The sequence below is a fragment of the Trichosurus vulpecula genome, chromosome 3 (genome assembly GCF_011100635.1).
Source record: "Trichosurus vulpecula isolate mTriVul1 chromosome 3, mTriVul1.pri, whole genome shotgun sequence".
NCBI lineage: Eukaryota > Metazoa > Chordata > Mammalia > Diprotodontia > Phalangeridae > Trichosurus > Trichosurus vulpecula.
In genome coordinates this window covers 252984238-253009200 of record NC_050575.1, presented here as the reverse complement: position 1 = coordinate 253009200, position 24963 = coordinate 252984238, and the positions used below count along the sequence as shown (strand labels likewise).

Genomic DNA, 24963 nt, shown 5'->3' with positions numbered 1-24963 from the left:
GGATATGGAATTGAGTGACCAGGTTTTGAATCTCACTTAGGAATATTTACTAGCTGTGTTACCAAAGGCAAGGTATTTAATCTTTCTGGGCCTCTATTTCCTTATTTTAAGAATATAATATAATATAATATTTTTAAAATATAACAACACCTAATGCAAAAGTTTGTTAAGAGAATAATTAATTTGAAGTGCTTTACAAACATGAAAACATTGTATGAATGTTGTCTATTATTAATAATAGCTAGCATTCATAGCACTTTAAGGTTTCCAAAGCATTTTACAGATATGGTGTTTTATCCACATAACAGCCCTGGGAGGTAGGTGCTATTATTATCCCCATTTTACAGATGAGGAAATTGAGGCAGAAAGAGTTGAAATGATTTGCCCAGGTCACACAATAAATATCTGAGGCCAAATTTAAACTCAGGTCTTCCTGACTCTAGGCCTAGCCCTCTCTCCATTGAGCCATCTAGCTATCTAGACTCATCTTCCTGAGTTCAATTTTATCCTCGGATACTTACTAGCTGTGTGACCCTGGACAACTCATTTAACCCTATTGGTCTCAGTTCCTCAACTGTAAAATGAGCTGGAGAAGAAAATGCCAAACCATTCCGGTATCTTTCCCAAGAAAACCCAAAATAGGGTCACAAAGAGTCAGACATGATTGAAACAACTGAATACGAAGAAGTGGGAAAACTGCTAAATAATTAGAATTATCCAAAAATTGACTGTCATGAGAAGTTGGGGGATCCTCCTCTAGAGTCATTCAAGTTCAAATTAAATTTATATTTGTTGGAGACCTTATAGAGGAGATTGCTGTTCAGATGCAGAGTAAACTAGAATGCCTATTACCTTTCATACAGAAAGGTTGTGATTTTACAATTCTGTGGATTTATGAAGAGTACTTAAAAATGAAAGATGTTAATATTAACTTAACAAAAAAGTTATTCTGTGTTCTCTTTATTGGAGTTTATATTGTATTTTTGTGAAATTCATCTTGTATATCTTTCTAAATTTTCACATATTCCAAATCTTTTCTTTCTTTTGTTCTTCATCACCTCCAGAAGAAGCAAATCTTGTAAGCAAGAGCTGTCATTGCATTTCTTAAGGCATTTGGTGACATGAGAATGTCACTTTGTAAAATTGTTTTTAGAAGGGAAAATGGGGACTTTGACAAAAAATGAGATCTTTATAGTGGATTATTTTTAAAAGTACTAATGAATTATTTAAAGTATGAAAACGCATAGAATCTGTGAGTTTTCTGCAATAATTTGAGTGTTCTACTTATTTTGTAGTGATAACTTATTGGTCAGATTAATTAATTTTGGCAAAGTATGATAATAATTCCAATCACTTAATGCCTCCTTGCTTAACAACTTAATGTATTAAACATGTGCTGGTTGTTCTTTTTTGTGTGTTTGTTTTTTCAGCTTATGAGTTACAAAATTGCCCTGATCCTCCACCATTTCAAAATGGGTATATGGTCAATTCGGATTATAGTGTGGGACAATCCATTTCATTTGAATGCTATCCTGGATATGTTCTAATAGGCCATCCTGTCCTTACCTGTCAGCATGGGATCAACAGAAATTGGAATTACCCCTTCCCACGATGTGATGGTATGTTATTAAATTTGTCACAGTAGTACTCTTTCTCTCTTTTGACACTGTTGTGGGCTCTTTTAATATTTAAAAAAATGTTTTTCTGCACACTCACCAGTGTCTATGTTAATATTCATGCATTTAGTTATTATTTATTGTACAAGTAATTATTTATTTGTAAAAATTTATCATGCAAATAATTACTATTTATTGTGCTGTGGTGTTAGGCTTTGTAGGGGAATATGAAGATAAAGAAGATATAGTGCCTACTTTCAAATAACTTATAATAAAGCAAGTTTATGTATACCTATAGTAGATACTAGGATATTAGTTCCTTCTTTTAATAGAGAATTATTATGGGGCTCACAGAAAAGAGATCACCATCTGGTTTGGGAGGTAGAAGGTGTGGAAACTGGAGGCCAACTATTTGTAGGAGGAGAAACCTCGAAGCTTTGGAAAGATTTCAAGAAGCAAAGATGTATAGGTGGGAGGCACTTCTACTTTAGTGGATGAGTAGAAAAGGTGAGTATTTCAGTTAGAGGAATTAGCAAAAATTGATGCAGAGACAAGAAAGTAAAGCCTTTGTTTGGGGTGTTTTAGTCTAATTTAGGTGAAATAGAGGTTTCATCTAGAGGAACAGAGGTAGACAAGCCTGGAAAAGTAATAGTTTGGAACCTGAGCACTAAAGTCCTTAAATGCATACTTTCATGTGTTTGAGGGGAAGTTAATCAGTTAAAACTTTAATGTGGTCGTAGTAAGTTACCACACAATTAGAAAATGCATCCTGAGGTGGGGATTACAGATTTGGGCTACTGCATATACGTTCAGACTCAGATCTGTTAGTTAGTTTTTCTGAATTTTTTCCCCTCTTGGTTTTATTAATTGTTACAAGGCATTTTCTCCTGGGTAGCGAAGTGGGGAGCAATATATTTGAAAATAAATGTGATATAAAGAAAAAAAAAATCAAAAATAACATTAATAAAAGAGAAAAAAAGGATTGAAATATAAAATTGGGGGAAAAAAGAGCAATATCCCTTTCCATGAAGTGTCTAACACGTAAGGATGAGAATAGGGAATGTATCTGTGGTTCTATTGGTATAGATAACTCTCAAGAGAGGGCCTATGAATATAGGTCAGCACCTTTTTCTGAAACTTAGAGACTTAGAGAATCCTCTAGAGTAGCAGCTCTTAAAATGTGGTCTGTGCACCCCTGGAGGTCTCCAAGACCTTTTCAGAGAATCACTTGATCCTCATAATAGGCCAAAGGTCAAAACTGGTTTCATAACAATACATTATTTGCCTATTAAAATATTCCTATTATTTCCATCTACATATTTGTGTGAAACTAAACTTTTTTCATATACTTCAACAAAAACAACACATCACAATAAATTGAATGCAGAAGAAGATATGAAAATCAAACTACTTTCTTTCAAGCCAGACATTAAAGAGATTTGCAAAAATATGTAAAACTATGTTACCCTTCTCAGTATATGTTTCTTATTTTGAAAAATAGTTATTTTTATAAAAATTTATATTAACATCTTGGGTTTACAGTTATTTTAAATGAATTAATAAGTGAATATTTTAACATTTTATTAATTTTGCTCTTGTAGTACAGTAAATATTGATGGAAATAAACCACATAAACAAAAAACTATTTGGAGTCCTCAGTAATTTTTAAATGTATAAAGAATTCCTAAGACCAAAAAGTTTGAGGACTACTGGCCTAGGGCATTAAGAGTATGTGACTTGTCCAGAGTAATATAGTCAGTATGTATCAGAAGTCAAAATCTTAACCACGTTGTTCCAGCTTTCAGGCCATCTCTCAATCCACTATGCAATACTGCCTCTGTTTGCTTGGTTGAATTATGCAAGATATAAATGAGTCACAGAAACTGTAATAAAACTGACATTTTAATAACTGATTGATGTGGTTCCTTTCTATGAAAAAATAAATGAAATTATTAGCTCTGCCAATCTTTTAAATGCTAAATATACATAGGCCAGTGGTTCAAAAGGAAAGGAATCTAGCTGTGTGTGGGTTTCTTTTGAAGGTTGAAAATGAAAACAGGAAGATATTTTTCATTATGTCTCTATTTCCTTATTGCTTGTTTAAAAAATATTCTGCATTAAATAATTTCCTAATCTTGAATCTATCACATACTTAATAACCTATAAACAGAGCGTGTTCTAAAATTGATATTTTAGAAGAAATAAACATAGCAGTTGTATATATTATTGCAGATACAACTAGCTCTTTTTCCATTAGAAACTAAGTTTTTCTATGAAGACTTTCAATTATAGTTCCCCATTTAAAATTTTGTATTATTCTACAGTGAAATCAACCAGCAAATTGCATTGAAATTTTCTTTTTTTAATTAAGATTTTTTATTTTTAGTTTACAACACTCAGTTCCAAATGATTTTGAGTTCCAGATTTTATTCCCCCCCTCCCTTTCCCTCCTCAAGACAGCATGGAATCTGATATATCTTCTACATATAAATTCACATTGAACTTATTTACACAATAGTCAAGTTGTAAAGAAGAATTATTACCAATGGGATGAATCATGAGAAAGAAGAAACAACCCCCCAAACAACAAAAACAAAAACAAAAGAGAAAAAGAGAAAAAAAAAACAAAGGGAGAAAAAGGAGAGCAAAGAATGTGCCTCAATCTGTATTCAGACTCCATAATTCTTTCTCTGGATGTAGACAGCTCTCTCCATCATGAGTCCTTTGGAATTGTCTTTGAACCTTGTATTGCTGAGAAGAGTGAAGTCTATCAGGGTTAGTCATCACAGAATCCATATGTCTGTGGTTGGGTATAGTATTCTCTTGGTTCTGCTCCACTCACTCAACATTATATTGTGTAGGTTTTTCCAGGTTATTATGAAGTCCGTATATTCCCCATTTCTTATAGCACAATGGTATTCCATGACCTTCATATACCACAACTTGTTCAGCCATTCCCCAATTGATGGGCATCCCCTTGATTTCCAATTCTTTGCTACTACAAAAAGAGCTGCTATAAATATTTTTGTACATATGGGTCCTTTTCCCACTTGTGTGATCTCTTTGGGATACAACCCTAGAAGTGGTATTGCTGGGTCAAAGGGTATGAACATTTTTATAGCCCTTTGGGCATAGTTCCAAATTGCTCTCCAGAATGCCTGGATCAGTTCACAACTCCACCAGCAATGTAACAGTGTTCCACGTTTCCCCCATCCTTTCCAGCATTTATCATTTTCCTGTTTTGTCATTTTAGCCAATCTGACAGGAGAGATGAGATACCTAAGAGTTGTTTTGATTTGCATTTCTCTAATCAGTAGTGATTTTGAGCATTTTTTCATATGTGTATAGATATCTTAAGTTTCTTCCTCTGAAAACTGCCTGTTCATATCCTTCGACCATTTCTCAATTGGGGAATGACTTGTATTCGTATAAATTTGGCTCAGTTCACTGTATATTTTAGAGATGAAGCTTTTATCAGAGACACTAGTTGTAAAGATTTTCTCCCAATTTTCTGCTTCCCTCCTAATCTTTGTTGCATTGGCTTTTTTTTTATTTAAAAAACTTTTCAATTTAACATAATCAAAATTATCTATTTTGCATTTTGTAATGCTCTCTATCTCTTGTTGGGTCATGAATTCTTTGCTTTCCCATATATCTGATAGGTAAACTATTCCTTGCTCTCCCAAATTGCTTATAATATTAGCCTTTATTCCTAAATCATGAACCCATTTTGCCTTTATTTTGTATATGTTGTAAGATATTGGTCTATGCCCAGTTTCTGCCCTACCATTTTCCAATTTTCCCAGGAGTTTTTGTGAAATGGTGAATTCTTAGCCCAGAAGCTGGATTCTGTGGGTTTATCAAAGAGTAGATTGCTATAGTCATTGACTCCCGTGTCTTATGTAGCTAACCTATTCCACTGATCCAGGACTCTCTTAGCCCCTACCAGGTAGTTTTGATGACTGCTGCTTTATAGTACAGTTTAATATCTGGTATGGCTAGGCCACCTTCCCTAGCATTTCTTTTCATTAATTCCCTGGAAATTCTAGACCTCTTGTTCTTCCAGATGAATTTTGGTATTATTTTATCCAGCTCTGTAAAATAATTTTTGGTAGTTCGATTGGTATGGCACTGAATAAATAAATTAATTTAGGTAAAATTGTCATTTTTATTATATTAGCTCAGCCTAACCATGAGCAACTGATATTTTTCCATTTATTTAGATCTGACTTTATTTGTGTGAAAAGTGTTTCTTAATTATGTTCATATAGGCCCTGAGTTTCTCTTGGCAGATAGACTCTCAAATATTTTATAGTGTCCAGAGTAACTTTAAATGGAATTTCTCTTTCTGTCTCTTGCTGTTGGGCTTTGTTAGTACTGTACAGGAATGCCAAGGATTTATGTGGGTTTATTTTATATCCTGCAACTTTGCTAAAGTTATTATTTCAAGTCGTTTTTTACTTGATTCTCTAGGATTCTCTAAGTAAATCGTCATATCATCTGCAAAAAGTGCTAATTTAGTTTCTTCCTTGCCTATTCTAATTCCTTCATTTTCTTCTTCTTCTCTTATTGGTAAAGCTAACATTTCTAGTACCAAATTGAATAGTAGGGGTGATAATGGACATCCTTGTTTCACCCCTGATCTTATTGGGAATGCATCTAGCTTATCCCCATTACAAATAATGCTTGTTGATGGTTTTAGGTACATGCTATTTATAATTTTAAGGAAGGCTCCATTTATTCCTATGTTTTCTAGTGTTTCTGGTAGGAATGGCTGTTGTATTTTGTCAAAGGCTTTTTCTGCATCTATTGAGAAGATCATATGGTTTCTGCTAGTTTTGTTGTTGATATGATTAATTATGCTGATGGTTTTCCTAATATTGAACCAACCTTGCATTCCTAGAATAAATCCTACCTGGTCATAGTGTATCATTCTCGTGATAAGTTGCCACATTCTTTTTGCTAACATTTTATTTAAAATTTTTGCATCAATATTCATTAGGGAAATTGGTGTATAATTTTCTTTCTCTGTTTTGACTCTTCTTGGTTTGGGTATTAGTACCTATTTTCCCAAATAGTCTATAAAGTATAGGAATTAATTGTTCTTTAAATGTTAGATAAAATGCACATGTAAAACCATCTGGCCCTGGAGATTTTTTCCTAGGGAGTTCATTGATGGTTTGCGCAATTTCTTTTTCTGAGATGGGGTTATTTAGGAATTTTACTTCCTCTTCTGTTAACCTTGGCAACTTATATTTTTGTAGATATTCATCCATATCCCTAAGGTTGTCAAATTTATGGGCATACAATTGGGCAAAATAATTTATAATTATTGTTTTAATTTCCTCTTCATTGGAGATGAATTCCCCCTTTTCATTTTTGATACTGGTAATTTGATTTTCTTCTTTTTTAATCAGATTGAACAAAGGTTTATCAATTTTATATGTTTTTTCATAAAACCAGCTCTTGGTTTTATTTATTAATTCAGTAGTTTTCTTGATTCAAATTTTATTAATCTCTCCTTTGATTTTCAGTATTTCTAATTTGGTATTTAATTGGGAGTTTTCAATTTGTTCTTTTTCTAGCTTTTTCAGTTGTATGCCCATTTCATTGATCTCCTTTTTCTCTATTTTATTCATGTAAGTATTTAGAGATAAAAAACTTCCACTAAGAACTGCTTTTGCTGCATCCCATGAGTTTTGATATGTTGTGTCATTATTGTCATTCTCTTGAATGAAGTTATTAATTGTTTCCATGATTTGTTCTTTGGCCCACTCATTCTTTAGAATGAGATTATTTAGTTTCCAATTAATTTTTAGCTTATTTTTCTGTGGTTCTTTATTAGAAACAATTTTTATTGCATCATGATCTGAAAAGGATGCTTTAACTACTTCTGCCTTTCTGCACTGGATTGTGAGGTTTTTATGCCCTAGTACATGGTCAATTTTTGAGTATGTGCCATGTACCACTGAGAAAAAAGTATATTCCTTTTTATCCCCATTCAGTTTTCTCCAGAAGTCTATCGTATCTGCCTTTTCTAAAATTCTGTTCGTGTCCTTAACTTCTTTCTTCTTTATTTTGAGGTTAGATTTATCAAATTGAGAGAGGGAGAGGTTGAGGTCTCCCATTATTATGGTTTTGCTCTCTGTTTCTTCCTGTAGCTCCCTTAACCTCTCCTCTAACAGTTTGCATGCTATACCATTTGGTGCATATATGTTAAATAATGATATTGCTTCATTGTTTATGGTGCCTTTTAGTAGGATGTAGTGACCTTCCTCTTTTAATTAGATCTACCTTTGCTTTTGTTTTGTTTGAGATTAGGATTGCTACCCATCCTTTTTTTTACTTTAGCTGTAGCACAATATATTCTACTCCAACCTTTTACCTTTACCGTGTGTGTATCCCCCTGTTTTAAATGTGTTTCTTGTAAACAGCATATTGTAGTATTATGGTTCTTAATCCATTTTGCTATCCGCCTCTGTTTTATGGAAAGTTAATCTCATTGACATTCACAGTTATGATTACTCTGTCTTTTTCTCCATCCTGTTTCCCCCCTGTTTATGCTTTTATTTCTCCCTTTCCCCTTCCATTCCTCAATAGAGTTTTGCTTTTGACTGCCACCTTCCTCAGTTTACCCTCCCTCTTGATTCCCCTCCCTTATCTTTGCCATTTTCCCGTTGCTACTTCTTCCCTCCCTTCTGACCACCCGCTCCCTTTTTTCTCCCCTTTTCCCCTCTACTGCCTGTAGGACAAGTTAGATTTCTGTACTTATCAGGGTATGTTATTCTCTTCTTGAACCAGATCTGCTGAAAGTAAAGCTCAAATACTGCTCTTCTCCCTCCCGCCTTTCCTTCTACTACAGTATGTTTTTGTGCCTCTTCTTGTGATGTAAGTTACCCTTTTCTACTACCTCCTTACCTCTTCTCCCAGAACCATTCCTTTGTATCTCTTAATTATATTTTTTATCATTATCTTGGTTATTTTATACTGATATCTATGGTCTTTTAATATCCCTTTCAATTGTCATAATAACTATACTATTCTCAAGATATACATATATATATATATACGTATATATATATATATATATATATATAAAACATATGTAAAACAAAATAATCCTATATAAGAATGTAACTAATTAGCCTTATTGATTAACTAGGGTTCCTCTCCCCTCCCCCACCCCACCGTTTACCTTTTTATGTCTCTCTTGAGTTTTGTATTTGGAGATCAAATTTTCCATTGAGTTCTGGCCTTTTCATCAGGAAGGTCTGGAATTCCCTTATTTCATTGAATGTTCATCTCCTTGCCTGGAAAATTATGCTTCATTTTGCTGGGTAGTTGATCCTTGGTTGTACTCCAAGTTCTTTTGCCTTTCGGAATATCGTATTCCAATTTCTCCTGTCATTTAATGTCAAAGTGAAAGATCCTGCATGATCCTGACTGTAGTTCCATGATATTTGAATTGTTTCTTTCTAGCTGCTTGCAGTATTTTCTCCTTGACCTGGTAGTTCTGGAATTTGGCTATAATATTTCTTGGAGTTTTCAATTTGGGATCTTTTTCAGGTGGTGATCAATGGATTCTTTTGATGACAATTTTACCCTCTGGTTCTAGGACCTCCAGGCAATTTTCCTTAAGCATTTCATGGAAGATATTGCCCAGGCTCTTTTTTTCATCATAGCTTTCAGGTAGACCAGTGATTCTTAGATTGTCTCTCCTGGATCTATTTTCCAGGTCAGTTGTTTTTCCAGTCATATATTTCATGTTTCTTCTATTTTTTCATTCTTTAGATTTTGTTTGACTTATTCTTGATGTCTCATAGAGTCCATTAGCTTCTACTTGCCCAATTCTAATTTTTAATGTTTTATTTTCTTCCTTTATCTTCTCTATCTCCTTTTCCATTTGGTTGATTTTACTTTTCAATGAGACATTTTCTCCATTTATATTCTGATTCTTGTTAACCAATTCCCCAATTTTACCTTTTAAAGATTTGTTTTCCTTATTGAATTTTTTTCCATTTTTTCTTTTACCTCCCTAATTTGGTTTTTAAAGTCCTCCTTGAGTTCTTCCAGGAATGCTTTTTGGTTTGGACACCAGTTCACTTTCCCTTTTCAGGTTTCAGGTGTAGTGTCCATGCTGCCCCCTTCTGAATTGGTATTTTGATCTTCCCTGTCTCCATAATATGAATCAATCATCTTTGGCTTCTTAATGTGTTTTTTCATGGCGTTTTTTTTCCTCTTGGCTTCTAAAGTGGATCCCTGTTTCTGAGGCTCTGGGGGCTCAGTCCCAAGTTTCTTGTGTTGGGATCTAGCTTTATGTACTACAGCCTCTGTTTTCGTGAGTTGTGGGGGAGGGGTGGTCTGGCTGCTGGTCTTCCCCAAGACTGTTCTACAGCATGAGTGGTCTCAGCTCTTGTCTGTGTTGGTGTCTGCCACTTCCCCTGGCTGTGCAAAGCTACGTCTGGTGTCCTGGTGTTGACCTAGCTCCACCCCCTGGGGCTCAGTTACTCCCATTCTGCTGAGGTGACAGCTACCGGGACACCTCTCTTCCTGCACTAGTCTCCTTCTGCCACCACAGAAAGGGCCCTCCCCCCCACTTCTCTCGCTGCTGAATCCCTGCTTCTGGCTCCTCTGTTTCTCCTGAGATATTATTCTCTGGGTTTATTCAAGGGAGGGATAAAAGCCATTTTACCTGCACATCATGGCTCCCAGAAGTTCAAGAAGGTGAGTTTGTAACCTTTAGACTGTGGGTTGGAGGCCTCCGGGCTAGCTGCTCCCATGGGCACAGACTCTGCACTCCAGTCCTGACAGACTCCTGTCCTGGGCTGAGAGGCCTGGGACAGAAGCTGTAGCCGGTACTTCCGCTCTGGGCCTGTTCCTGCTCCAGCATTTTGCTCACACAACGTTCTGCCAGAACCAAGCTGGCTGGATTCCTCTGCTGTTCCTGGTTGGTTTGGTCTGGTGTTGTTCCATGTACCAAGTGCTCCTCCCCCTCTCACTCTACTAGTGCCTTCTAACTCTCTCAAATCTGCTCAGATTCACTTTTTTAGAGGTATGTGACAGAATTTGTGAGAGAGCTACAGTAGCTTCTTCCTTTCACAGCGCCATCTTGGCTCCAACTCACCTTGAACTTTTCAAGCTAATACATCTACTTGTTCTATGCACTTTTAGTTTGAATTCCTTGGATTCTATCGTTTGAATTATAAATTCTTAGAGCAAAGAGAATTTTGTCTTTAACAATTTTTTTACATTAGTGAAGACACAAATAATAAAGGCTTACAAAATGAGATCAGATAAAATCATCACTAACTCAGCAATGAATGAAATTCTTACCAAAACCAAGTGGGAGACTAAGAATCCAGTGTTTAGGCTCAGAATTAGGCTATTAATGAGACAAAAATAATTTGTCATTTGAATTTTCTATAAGGAAAATTCCAAAAGAGACAGTGTATCATAGTGAATAGAGGGCTACAACTGGAGATGGGAAGAACAGACTTCAAGTACATCCCTTCACCCATATTAACTGTATGACCCTGAGAATGTTCTCAATGACTCTTTTTTTTCAGTGACTCTTTAAGGCAATAAATTGCAGAGGAAGTACTTATCTGTATTGGTGGAGAGACTTTCTTCAGAAGTTCCCTATCCAGTGAAATCACAGACTCAGATAACTTGCTCCTTTTTTCTAACTCCCTAACCCACCCTACCCCCAAGCTAGATGGCCCACTGAATAAAGGTCTGGGCCTGGAATCAAGAAGACGTGAGTTCAAATGTGACCTTAGACACTTCCTAGCTCTGTGAGCCTCAGAAAATTACTTAACCTATGTTTGCTTTAATCCATTATCAATGGAAATGGCAAACCACTCCAGTATCTTGCCAACAAAACTCCATAGACAATATGGTCCATAGGCTCATGAAGAGTCAGACACAACTTAACAACAACAAAAACAACCTTCCCCTCCCCCACAAAGCAACCAAGACAATTTGGTACAGTGGTATTACTTTCAATGTCAATTATTATCAAATAACCTATGGTGGTGGGGGGGGGCGGGATTGGCAGACCTCATTCTCATTTTTTGTTACTATCTAGCAGTATACTTATTTTTGTAATTATACATATTTTTTTATCAAGCTGATTCATTTATACTTACAATCTACTTTTCATCTAATGAAGTTAACCATTTTATTTCCTATGATAAACAGCTATAATATTGTATTTTTACGATTAGTTCTCTCTCTAAATCTAAAAATCTTATTTTATTTGAAGAAAAAAATGAAATATATGTATATTTGCATCATTGTACTAGGGATTAATTCTGTTCAGGAGAGCAGGATACCAAAAGTGGTGTGCTGAGTAGAATCTGATGTATATTAAAATTCTCTCTGTATATTTAATCTAAAAACTTAAAGAATCATCATCAAACCAGAAGTGTTTTGTTTGTAAAATTTAATATTTCTATGGGAAAGAAAGAAAACATAGGCATAGTGGACAGACTTGTGGTTAGGAAAACACATTTGACTACTACCTCATTCACATATTAGCTATATGATTCTAGGAAAATCATTTAAGTTCTCCAAGATTTTATTTCCTCATTTATAAAATGGGGTTGTAATAGCAATTGACATGCAGGAATGTTATGAGAATCAAATAAGATTACATATTTAAGGAACTTTGTAAACCATAAAGAGCTATCTGAAAGCTATTATTATTGTTGTTAATAATAAGAATGACTAAAATGCATAGGTTGACACATTTGGCATCATAAATTTTGGGAAAGACTGCTCTGACAATGATGCTATAACGTATACAGGAGAAGCAGTATTATTTTTATCTTTCTGATGATAATGATGCTGATGATGGTTGGGGGATAATTACAACTGGCATTTATAAAAAGTTTAAAGTTTTGCAAAACATTTTACATATGTCATTTGCTTTTCACCAGAACTCTCTGAGGTTTACAAATGTTACTATTCTCACTTTAGAGAAAACTAAAGCCCATTTAATAGAGAAGTTAAATGCTTTATGCAGCCTCACATCGTTACTAAGTATCTAATGCAAGCTTTGAACCCCTCATAGTTTTCCTGACTGCAGAGACTTATAGCACTTTATCCACTACAATACCTGGGGATCAAAAAAGTTGAGTGCCTTTTTTTTATCATAACCAGATAGGATGTATAGAAGTTTAAACTCAAATCTGTGTATCTGGACTCTGAGTTCAGTATTTTTTTCCCCACTATTTCATGCTTATTTCTTTTCCCTGAAAGATGACAAAATAATAGGTGTTTAATAAACATGTAATGCTTTTGACATTCCATATCTACTTTTCTAGATTCTGTCTCTTTAATTTAGAATATCTTAAAAATATAATCTTCACAGATTTGTTTCTAGATAGAACAAACACATTGAGAAACCTTATAGCTGCTAAACCAGAGAAAATAAAATTCAAATGCAGTAGACTCATGAGCATTTAATAAAAGAAACAGGTCCTTTGAAAACTCTGCTTTTGAATTCTTCTCCAGTACTTTCCAAGAATCCTAATTTTTTATCAACTCAAATGTTGTCTATCAATAAGCCTTTACTAACTGACTACTATATTGCAGGCATAGGGGATCTGAAAGTAAAAAAATGGAATATTTCCTGACTTGGAAGAGTTAACATTCCATTGTCAGAGACAACATGCCTATACCTAAATATATGCAAAATAAATAAAAGTTAATTTAAGGGAGGAGTGGTATAAGTCTTATGGATTTTTCTCTTGAGCTGAATTTAGAGAAATCTAGATATTCTAAGAGGAAAACATGAGGAGAGAGAGCAGATATTGACTAACACCAAATAAGGACACCGAAGAAGAATATTTGTCAGGAATATGATTTAGGATTCCAGTTGTTTTCCCCAGATGAACTGCTAGCTTAAATGAAATGCTAGCTTAAATAATCCCATGTTTGAGAATAGAATGATCCATTATTGCATAAAACTAACAAGTGGCATCTCCACTAAGAGAAAAAGGCAAGAAATTCACACAGCATTTGTGAAATTCAAGATATTTATATTCTCTGATAGGAACTAATAATAATCCTGAAGATAAGATAGCTTAAAATATTTGTCAAGAGAAATGTAAACAACATGTCAACTCATTAATTGGAGAAGACTTTTCTTGTTCATTCACATTAAGCTGCATTTGATTACAAGTTTATATCCACATCTGAAGTATAAATAAGAACTTTTTATTAACCTGATAAAAGTCTTTTGCCATAGAATTGCTTGCATAGTTATTATTTTATGTTTTGTAATTTGTCCCAGAAATTTTAGATTCATAAGTAAATGATGTGGGAACCTCTCTCTGAATATTTAGTAAGAGAACTGACAACTTGGAATATTGACAATGATTCATGAACAAATGTAAACTGCTTACCTAGAAAACAAAACAAAGCAAAACAATCTTTAAATCATCCAATAGGCATTTGTGGGGGTTGATAGAGGGTTGTTTGCTTTTTTCTGAAATGATAAGAATTTATATTCATACAATGCCTTAGAGTTTACAAAGGGCTCACATAAGATTCTTATGTAAAATCCCATAGATAGTAAAGAAGGTATTTTTCTTCCTAGCTTACATGTGGGGAAACTGAGATTCAGGAATATGAATGATGTCCCAGATGGTACAGGGCAGTATCAAGATTCACCAATTTTCCAATACCACTTCTAGGTCTGTATCCCAAAGAGATCATAAAAATGGGAAAAGGACCCACACATATAAATATATTTATAGCAGCTCTTTTTGGGGTGGCAAAGAAGTGGAAATTGAGGGGATGTCCATCAATTGGAGAATGGCTGAACAAGTTGTGGTATATGTATATAATGGAATACTATTGTGCTAAAAGAAATGAGTAGCAGATGAACTTCATAAGAACCTGAAAAGACATATATGAACTGATGTTGAGTAAAATGAGCAGAACCAGGAGAACATTGTACACAGTAACAGCCACCTTGTGTGATTACTGACCTTGGTAGACTTAGCTCTTCTTACAATGCAAGGATCTAAGACTAAAACTAAGACAACTAAGACAAAAGACTCACAATGGAAAATTCTATCTACATCCAGAGAAAGAATTTGGGAGTCTGAATGCAGATGGAAGCATATAATTTGTTCTCCTTTTCTCTTGTTGTTTTGTTTTGTTTTTTTTCTTCCTCATAGTTCTTCCCATTAGTTCTAATTCTTTATATCATAAATGTGAAAATGTTTAATATGAATTGTATAAGTAGAGTCTGTATGGGATTGCATGACATATTGGGGAGGGGGGAGGAGGAAGAGGGGGAGAAAATTTGAAACTCAAAAATCTTATGCAAGTGAATGTTGAAAACTAAAAACAAATTAATTACTAAAAAAAGAGATTCACCAATTATCAGAGTTGGAAAGCACCTCAGAGACCATCCAGCCCAAATTGTAAAAGCTTATTGATTGATTAAAATAGTAAAGGCCTCATAGCTCTACTTGTACAACTACCAGTATCTTCCTTGGACAATAAGTCAAGAACTCTAGGAACTCTACTACCGTCCTCTGGCAGAGTCCACTGGTAGGGTTTTGTGTTTCCTTGACTCCTTGGGTCATGTGGTTCCTTTCCTTAGGGTTGTCATCTCCTAAACCAAGAAGTTCTGCTGCTACCTCTCTACTGTCACTTTATCTGGGGGAAGCAGAGTCTGCCCTCATATCTTTGCCCATTGGGTTATCTAAGGCACTTTTTGTATCTTTTCCTGAAGATCAAGGTTAAATTTGTCTCCCATTCTTTATATTATAATGATCCAGCTTATTAATACCCCAAATAGGAGAATTCAGTCATCAAGTATGTATTTTCATACCTATGAAAGAGATATAATCCAAGTCCTTACGTATCTTCCTCATTTTCAACCTTGTTAAATTTCCTAGAAGCTTTCTACACCCACTGACTCCATTGCTTCACTTTACAGTTGTTTCTCAAGCCAAATCATGCTTCTCAATCTTGCTTCCAACTTTACCATTCAACTGAAACTTGAAACTCTCCTTAATTCACAGATTCTAGTAGCTCCATTTTAACTCTCAAGACATACAAATTCATCTGTTTGGATTTTAAAACCTTTACCAATTTAGCCTTTTCAGGCTTATTTAATATTTAATTTCTTTACTAAATGAGTTCAAAACAAAACAAAAACAAATACTAGCCTATTCCCTATACATGACATTCCAAAATCCCCCTCATTTGACCATAATCTATTGACTTTTCACCTTTCCTTCTGCTTTCCATTACATAACCCTACTTTTCATCTGCACTGTCACCTCCAGTCTCTTGACCTCTCAATTCTCTCCCAAAATGTCTCTCCTGAACTAGCCACCCTCTTCTCTTTTCCCCATCTTGACTTGTTGGTGAAGCAATTCATCTATACTGTCCTCCTCCTTTGAATACCTTGCTCCTTCATCATTTTGATGATTAGACTCTGCCAAGCTTCAGCCTTGAATGTCTCCCACCATTCACTGCCTTTACTCCCACACATGTGGACGAAGGAGGAGAAAATCACACAACAATCCTGCCTATCTTCTTGTTGTTGCATCATTTCAGACATGTCTTCATGACCTCGTTTGGCATTTTCTTGGCAAAGATAATGGAGTAGTTCACTGTTTCATTCTCCAGCTCATTTTACAGATGAGGAAACTGAGGCAAACAGCATTAAATGACTTGCCCAGGGTCACACACCCAGTGTCTGTGGCCAGGTTTGAATTCAGGAAGGTACATCTTCCTGACTCCAGGCCCAAAACTATCCATTGTTCCACCTAGCTATCCTAGTTCTGACTAAGTCTGCCACAAATTTGTTATACAACCTCAACTTAACCCTTCTTGCTGCTAGGTAATCCTTATGTACCTGTTTTATCCTACTCTCCACAGCAGCTATTCTAAACCTTGCCATCCCTCCTCACACCTCCCATGATACCACACAACTTCTCAGCTAAGAACCTTGCTTCATATTTTACAGAAACAATTGAGGCCATTTGCCATGTTTTCTCTCTTCTGCCTTAGTCCCCATATTATATCACTCACATGTCTTCTGCCATTATCTCCTTCTTCTCCCCTGTCTCACATGAGATAGCCTTCCTCCTTACCAAGGGTAACCCTCTGCCTACTCAAATGATCATGTTCCACCCTGTCTCCTCCAACAAATTGCCCACCCTCTCATCCCCACTCTTTCCTTTATTTTCAATCTCTCCCTGTCTATTGTCTCATTCCCTACTGGCTACAAACATGACCATGTCTCCTCTGTCCTAAGGGGAGGAAAAAAAACAACTTAATCCTTCTATCTCTGTTAACTATCATTCTATAGTTTTCCTGCTGTCTAGGGCTAAATTTGAAAAGGCCATCTATAATATTTACCTCTACATTCTGTCTTCTCATTCTCTGCTTAGTCCCTTATAATTCATTTTCTTGACTTATTGTTCCACTGAAAATGCTCTCTCCAATGCTATCAGTGATTTTTTACTCTCCAAATCCAATGGCCTTTTCTTAATCCTCATCCACCTCATACCATCTGCAGGCTTTGACAATGTTGATCATCCTTTCCACCTTGATACTGTCTAGGTTTTTGGAACATCAGTCTCTCCTGGTTCCCTTGCTACATATGTATTTATTCTTCAATCTATTTTTCTATCATTCAGATAATGCCCTTCTACTGTAAGTGTCCAACCCTCTTTTCTTCTCCTTCTATAATATTTTATTTAAAGATTTCATCAGCTCTCATGGATTCAATTGGCTGATGTTTCTGAAATATATCTATCCTTCCCTAACCTCTCAGCTGACTTTCATTCTCACATCTCCAAATGCCTTTCAGACACCTTAAACTGGATGTCTAGTACACATCTTAAACTCACTATGTTCAAAACAGAACTTATTATCTTTCCCACTAAACTGCCTTTTGCACAGAGAATAAGGTGGACATGTTTTAATTCTTACATTATATGACACAGAATGGCATATTGCTAAGAGGGCGCTGCCCTAGAAATAAGGAAAACTTAGTGTCAGTCTCCATTCTGACACATATTGTACCTTTTGTGTGATCTTGAGTAAGTCACTAAAGCATATATTCCCTCATTAATATTCTAAGTCTCCAGATAACATAGTAGTTGCTAATGTGTATTGAGAGAGAATTTCTTAGGGAGGAACTACCTACATGGGTAAAATCAAGAGTTTAACTGCAAGAACCACATGAATACTTGTGAGGTTAATAGAATGGGAAGATCTTCCCCCCCATACACACACACGTTAATAGGCCTCAGGTGGAGCCCATTAGGGGAAGCTTGATTAGGGAAGGTTTGTTTGTAGGAAGGCTCACACTTTTTGCTAATTTCTAATTAGGTACTGAGTCAAAAGGGTTGTGATGCCCTCTAGCTCTGAGAAGACTATATATACGCCTAGCATTTTGTTAACTCACTCATTGGAAGAGTGTTCCTGTGATTCGGCCAGATGAGACTCTGGGTAGCCGTTAAGCCCCCTGGGCTTTGAAAACCCACATGTTGGTGCTTCTGTCTCTGGTAACTACGAATGTACAGTTGGATCTGTCTGTTAATCTGTGCTAATTTCTCAGATAGTTAGCCCTGTCTGTTGTTTTCTCTGCTTGTAATTTCTGTTTGTATTTTCTCTGAAGTTCAGGGTGCTGACTTTTCCCACGAACTAAGTGAATGATATACATTTAATTAAAGATTGTTGACCCCTTTAAAGTTCCTTTCCTTTAGAAAAGCAGATCGAAGAATCTGTACTAGCAGCCATCTTGAGTATACCAGTGTGGTTGCTATTACAATACTCTTTATAGACAAGTGGTCTATAGTGTGTTGAATTTCTATAGTATTTTAAAATGAGTGATAGTACTTCCTTTCTTCAGTAGATAATACTAATAGACAGTGATGGAGTCAAGATAAAAACTCTGGTCAAGATTTCCTGGTTTTAATTCTGACTACAACAAAATTACATTGTATTGGGCTAGCCATTCTTTGCCTAAATTTCTCCATCTCTAAAATGAATAATACTATCTTTCCTATGTATATTACCAGCACCCCAAGGGTCATAGATGGAAAGCATTTTGAAATTAAAAGAGCATTAAAAATTCTCAAAATCATAGCTTGCAGTAAAGATCATTCTTAATCAGAGTCTTTGAAAACTGAGATTCATTGAGAGGTCAAATTGGAGCATTTGAAATCTTAGAATAAAATTCATGCATTACTTTTATCTTCTCTGTTATAAATGGTAGGCAAGTTACTAATTTTTAATGTCTGTAATGATGTAGATATCTAGTGAGTACTTCATAAATATTAGGCCATGTTTAATTCTATAATAATAATAATTAAATATTTAAGCATATGCATTAGAGAATACGATTCTAACTCACAAAACCACCTAGGACTGGAGATGTAGATCTATTTCTCAATGAAGGAATCAGACTTAAAATATTATATATTAGTTCCTGTGTATGACTATATTCATGTATATATATATATATATATATATATATACACACACACACACACACATACATACACTCACAGACTCATGTAAATGTGTCTACATAATGATATACTTATATATGTAGCTAGGTTGTACAGTGGATAAAGAGCCAGACCTGGAGTCTGAAACACTTGAGTTCAAATTTAACCTCAGACACTTACTAGCTTTGTGACCCTGGTCAAATCACTCAGCCCCTGTTTGCCTCAGTTTCCTCATCTGTAAAATGGGAATAATAAGAGTACCCACCTCCTAGGGTTGTTGTGAAGATCAAATGAGAAAGCAATTGAAAAACACTTAGCACAGTGACTGGCATTTAGTAAGTGACACCTAAATATTATATATTATTATTATATAATCAGTGCATATGTATAATTTATTATTTTACATTAATACATATATATGCATGTGGGATCATGGGCTCATTAGTTCAAAGTATTACAAATTAGATCAAGATGAGAACTTAAAGGCCATCTTATCCAACCATCTCAGTTTATACAGAAGAAAGTTCTGGCCAAGTGAGTTTAATTGCCTTTCCAGTAGTTGTTCAGCTATTAACCTGGCAGAGCTAGGATATATATGCGTGTTTTCTAACTTCAAATCCAGTGCTCTTTCCTGCTTCCTCCCACCCACAGGAACTCACATATCTTAATACATATATCTGTATATATATATATAAATATAGATGCACATGTACATGCAGAGAACACATGCTACATGATGGATCTTTACACATCTGGACATACAGTAGAGAGGGAACAATGACATAGAAGTGTATGTATATTATATATATATATATATATACATATATTTCATACACATACATATACACACACAGGAGCTCACACACACACAGTTATATGAAGGGCAGCTAAGTGGTGCAGTGGATAGAGTGCTGTGTCTCTAGTTAGGAAGACTCATCTTCCTGAGTTCAAATCCAGCCTCAGACACTTACTAGCTGTGTGACCCAGGACAAGTCACTTTAACCCTGTCTGCCTCATTTTCCACATTTGTAAAATGAGCTGGAGAAGGACATAAAACTAGTCCAGTATTTTTGTGAAAAAATCCCCAAATGGGGGCACAAACAATTGGACATGACTGAAAAAAAAGACTGAACAACAGCAAGAACAAGTAGCTATATAAATTCTAAATTCAACAGGTCTCAAATAGAATGTATTTTTGTTCATATCTTTGTCATCAGACCAAGCGTAAAGGCATTCATCATCTCAAGATTTCTTAGGAAGGAAAATACACAGAGCACTCACGGTTATCACAGAGTAGAGCAGTTCAGGCATTTAATAGATTCCTCAGTGGCCTATGGTAGATTTCCCCATCCATCCTTATAGCCCTAGGCATATGTGAAGTGGAATCAGCTAATAAGACACAGCTGTCATTTCAGTTGACTCCACCCTGCTGCTGAGGGATTTTATACCACACGGGAGGTCTGGATGTAAAAATACAGAAGATCCTGTAAAATCTTGATTTAGGTTCTTAATCGTCCTGATCTCTTGGGATAGACTTGTGGAATTTACTTTGGGGTAATGCAGGGATGGTGGTGAAACAAGTTATTTGAGATTTCATTTCTTTTTGGAGAGAGCTGTAGGAGCCCAGGATGAGTCGTGCAGGCCTGGTGTTTCCTGATAATATCATTGTTTATGGAATTAAGCTGTCCTCTATTGCAAACATCTTTTCCTTATATGGTCATTAGATTTAGATATGAAAGGGACAATCTTGTTAAATTTAATTCAGTAAACATCTATTTAGTGCTTACCATGTGACAGGTACTGAACTAGTCATGAAAGTTACAAAGTCAATAACAAAATATAACAAAACAGAACAAAAACTAAACAATTTCAGTCTGGCACATATTAAGCAAGGACCTCAGGTTCTACTGGAGTAGCAACATCTATGTAGGTACTTAATAAATGTTTGTTGATTGATCTATTGATTAATAATGCAGGTTCAGTAATTTTTAGCTTTTATTTAATTTGAAAGCAGTCACTCATTTTCTAAGACTTTTCATTAAAGAAAGTTCTATTAGAATAGATGAGCATTATATGTTGGTACCTTGATTAATTACTGTATTGGTTTGTATACTAATTTATTCCTTTATCTCACTTCCACAAGTGAAGCCAAATAATAGGCCAAATGTAATTATGGGCTCATTAAGTGTAATAAGGGGAGAAAAAGGATTATTACTGCGTTTAGTATGAAGAATTTAAGCAAAGTTGAGGATACTAAATTTTCTGGCAGAAATTTAGTTAGTTTTGCTCATTGATTGATCTCTACTATCCTGTGTTACCCTGATTAAATATTTATCAATTGAATTTCTAAATGTATAACAATTTCTGGAGTCCGAGTCACTTGGATTTGTGCTCTTTCTAAATAGGCCAGGTGGGCTTCTGTGCTGGTGGTAAAGAAGAGGCATTATGAGTGAATGGCTTGAACACTTGAAATGAGAAACTCTGCATCCAAGTCTGTCCCTTTCTTCTTTCCTTCCTTCCTTCCTCCCTCCCTCCCTCCCTTCTCCCTTCCTCCCTCCCTCTCCCTCCTTCTCCCTCGTTTTTAGCATAGTCGTTGTCTGGCTTAATAAATTCCTGTTGGATGTTTGAGTTCTGATTCTGACATCAGGAAGTTCTTTAACATCATGCAAAAAGTTTTGCAAAATTTAAAGTCAAGTAACCTCCCAGAGCCCTAGCTAACTCTCTAAGATTTAAAGTGACAAGCAAATTGGTCAAGGGAGCTTCCTCATCTAAATTCCCAGCAACAACAAAATCACAGATCCTGACAAAAACAATGAAACAAGTAGGTGTATGGGGTGGGGAGAGGGGTAACGGTGGCAAGGACAAGGTAATTCAAACACTTTCGCCTAGAAGTGTGATGCCCAAAATTATCTAAAAGTTTAGGGAGTAATTTGAAATAAGCAGTTTGATGAGATTGAAAGAAAGTTCACTCTAGGTCAAAAAAAATCCTTTTCCTCACATTTGACACTTACTAGCTGTGCATAGGGACAGATAGATGGCACAATAAATTGAGTTAAGTACTGGGCCTGGGGTCAGGAAGACTCATCTTACTGAGTTCGAATCTGGCCTCAGATGCTTACTAGTTCTGTGACCCTGAGCAAGTCATTGTACCCTGTTTGCCTCAGTTTCCCTATCTGTAAAATGAGCTAGAGAAGGAAATGGTGAACTACTTTAGTATATTTGCCAAGAAAAACCAAATGGGGTCACAAAGAGTCATACAGGACTGAAAAGACTGAACCTGAACAAGACTGTGCAGTCTTGGGCAAGTAACTCAAACTCCTTGAGCCTCAGTTTTCTCATCTGGAAAACGGTGATAATAATTCCTTTAGTACCTATCAAACAGTGTTGTTACAAAGGAAAGATGAGATAATGTACATGAAGCACTTTGCAAGCCTATAATTGAGATGGCTGCTTGAAACGGGGAGGCACACTGCTCTAATCTCACATACCTAGTCAAGCAAAAACCTGAATTCTTCCTCAGACCTAATCTCAATCAAGAAATTTTTGGGGGTTAGTGGCTAGGTGATACAATGAATACAGTTCTTGTCTTCTACTCAGGAAGCCATAAGTTGAAATCCAGCCATGTGACTCTAGAAAAGTCACTTAATCATTGTCTGCCTCAGTTTACTTATCTGTTAAAAGGGGAATAATTATGGAACCTACTAACCACACCTGTTCTAAGAATATAGTCAGTTTTTAAGAATTTTGCAAACTTTAAAGTGCTAGATAAATGCTAGCTATCATCATCATCTTTAAAGCTGGTATGATAAGTAAACCAAAGAAGATACCAAGCAGTGTAAGAAATTATTGTAGATTTAGTAATGCTCAAAATTGAACCTAGAAGGAGAAATTCTGTAGTGATGAGAAATAGAGACTAAAAGAAAATAAGGCTTTTCCCACAAAACTACTATATGAAGAACTACTATAGGAAATAATGAAGCAAGACATTAAATCGGTGAAATAGAAGCTCTTCAAGATAGAACTAGAAGAATAATAAAAAGCTTGGAAGTCAAAGTAGTGAATTTTACCCAAGCAATGGACTCTCTGAGGTAAAGCAGACACAAACTAATGACTCTGTGAGAAAGCAAGAAATATTAAAACAACATCAAAAGTTTGAAAAATGATATAAGCAAACGTAAGACGTGTGATATCCAAAAGAACTGGCATGGAAAATTTACCAAGGAGAAATAAAATTAACTGGTCTCCCTGAAAACATGATTAAAAAGCAAAAGCCTGAACACTATATTTCAAGAAATCATATATGAAAACCGCTTGAATCTATAAGAAGCAGTGGGCAAAGTGAAGCTGATCACCTTCTGAAAGAACGTCATAAGGAAAAAGTCTCAGGCATGGTCATTAAAGCAGACATTCAGAAAGAAAGAATTAAATACCAGAGAACCACATTTGGTGTCACATAAGACATTGCAGATTCTACCATAGAGAAGAGGAAATCTTAGAACATAATATTACAAAAGGCAAACAAATATAAGCTTACAACCAGAAATAAATTATCCTTCAAAGCTGAGTCCTACTGGGGGGGGGGGGAGGACAAGGGAAAGGTGGACAGTGGACCTTTTATTTAATAGAGGACCTGTTAGCATTTCTGATGAAAACAATGGAGCTGAATATTAACTTTGAAATAAAAAATAAAAGAAAAATGATACCTGTAGAAGTAACTATTTCCATAATTGGAAGTGGTCATATGATGGATTGCTCTCATTCTAGCAGGAGAAGAAACTTTTGTTCCTTTAATACCTTGATGTCTTTCTAGATGAGAAAGAGAAGAGGGAGACCAGAGTGGATGGAATTGATTCAGTTTTTAGTGTTTTTTTTAATTTTTATTTTTTCTTCTTTATTTAATATTTTTAGTTTTCTACATTGATTTCCATAAGATTTTGAGTTACAAATTTTTTCCCCATTTCTCCCCTCTCCTACCCCAAATGGCATATATTCTGATTGCCCCTTTCCCCAATCCGCCCTCCCTTCTGTCACCCCACTCGCTCCCCCTTATCTTCTTTCCCCTTATTTTCTTGTAGGGCAAGATAGATTTCTATACCCCATTGCTTGTATGTTGTATTCCCCGGTTGCATGTAAAAATGACTTTTTTAAAGCATTTGTTTTTAGAACTTTACATTCAAATTTTCTCCTTTTTTCTCTCTCCACCCACCCTCCTTGAGAAGGCAAGCAATTCAACATAGGCCACACATGTATCATTATGCAAAATACTTCCGTAACATTCATGTTGTGAAAAACTAACTATATTTCCCTCCATCTTATCCTGTCTCCCTTTATTCAGTTTTATCCCCTTGACCCTGGCCCTTTTCAAAAGTGTTTGCTTTTGATTACCTCCTCCCCCACTCTGCCCTCCCTTCTATCATCCCCTCTCTCTTATCCCCATCCCCCCTACTTCCCTGTGAGGTAAGATCCCCAATTCGAGTGTATATGTTATTCCCTCTTTGAGTCAAGTCTGATGAGAACAAGATTCATTCATTCCCTTTCACCTGCCCCCTCTTCGCTTCCAATAGACTGCTTTTTCTTGCCACTTTTATGTGAGATAATTTACCCCATTCTATCTCTCCCTTTCTCCTTATCCCAATATATTTCTCTCACCCCTTAATTGTATTTATTTTTTTATATTTACATATCCCTTCATATTCAACTCACCCTGTGCCCTTCGTGTATGTATATATATATATGTATACACACACACAACACATATATATACATATATATACACATATATATATACACACATACATATATATATATATATGTATGTATATTCCCTTCAACTGCTCTAATACTTAGAAAGG

The 24963-nt window shown here is 35.6% G+C and overlaps 1 protein-coding gene across 1 annotated transcript in view; it reads left to right on the top strand.

Annotated features, from left to right (window-relative positions):
* LOC118843733 (CUB and sushi domain-containing protein 1-like) overlaps positions 1-24963 on the top strand; it is a 2679416-nt gene that overhangs the window by 2379752 nt on the left and 274701 nt on the right. The window contains 1 exon segment of the mRNA XM_036751485.1: positions 1431-1619. Coding sequence (XP_036607380.1) covers positions 1431-1619 — 189 coding nt within the window.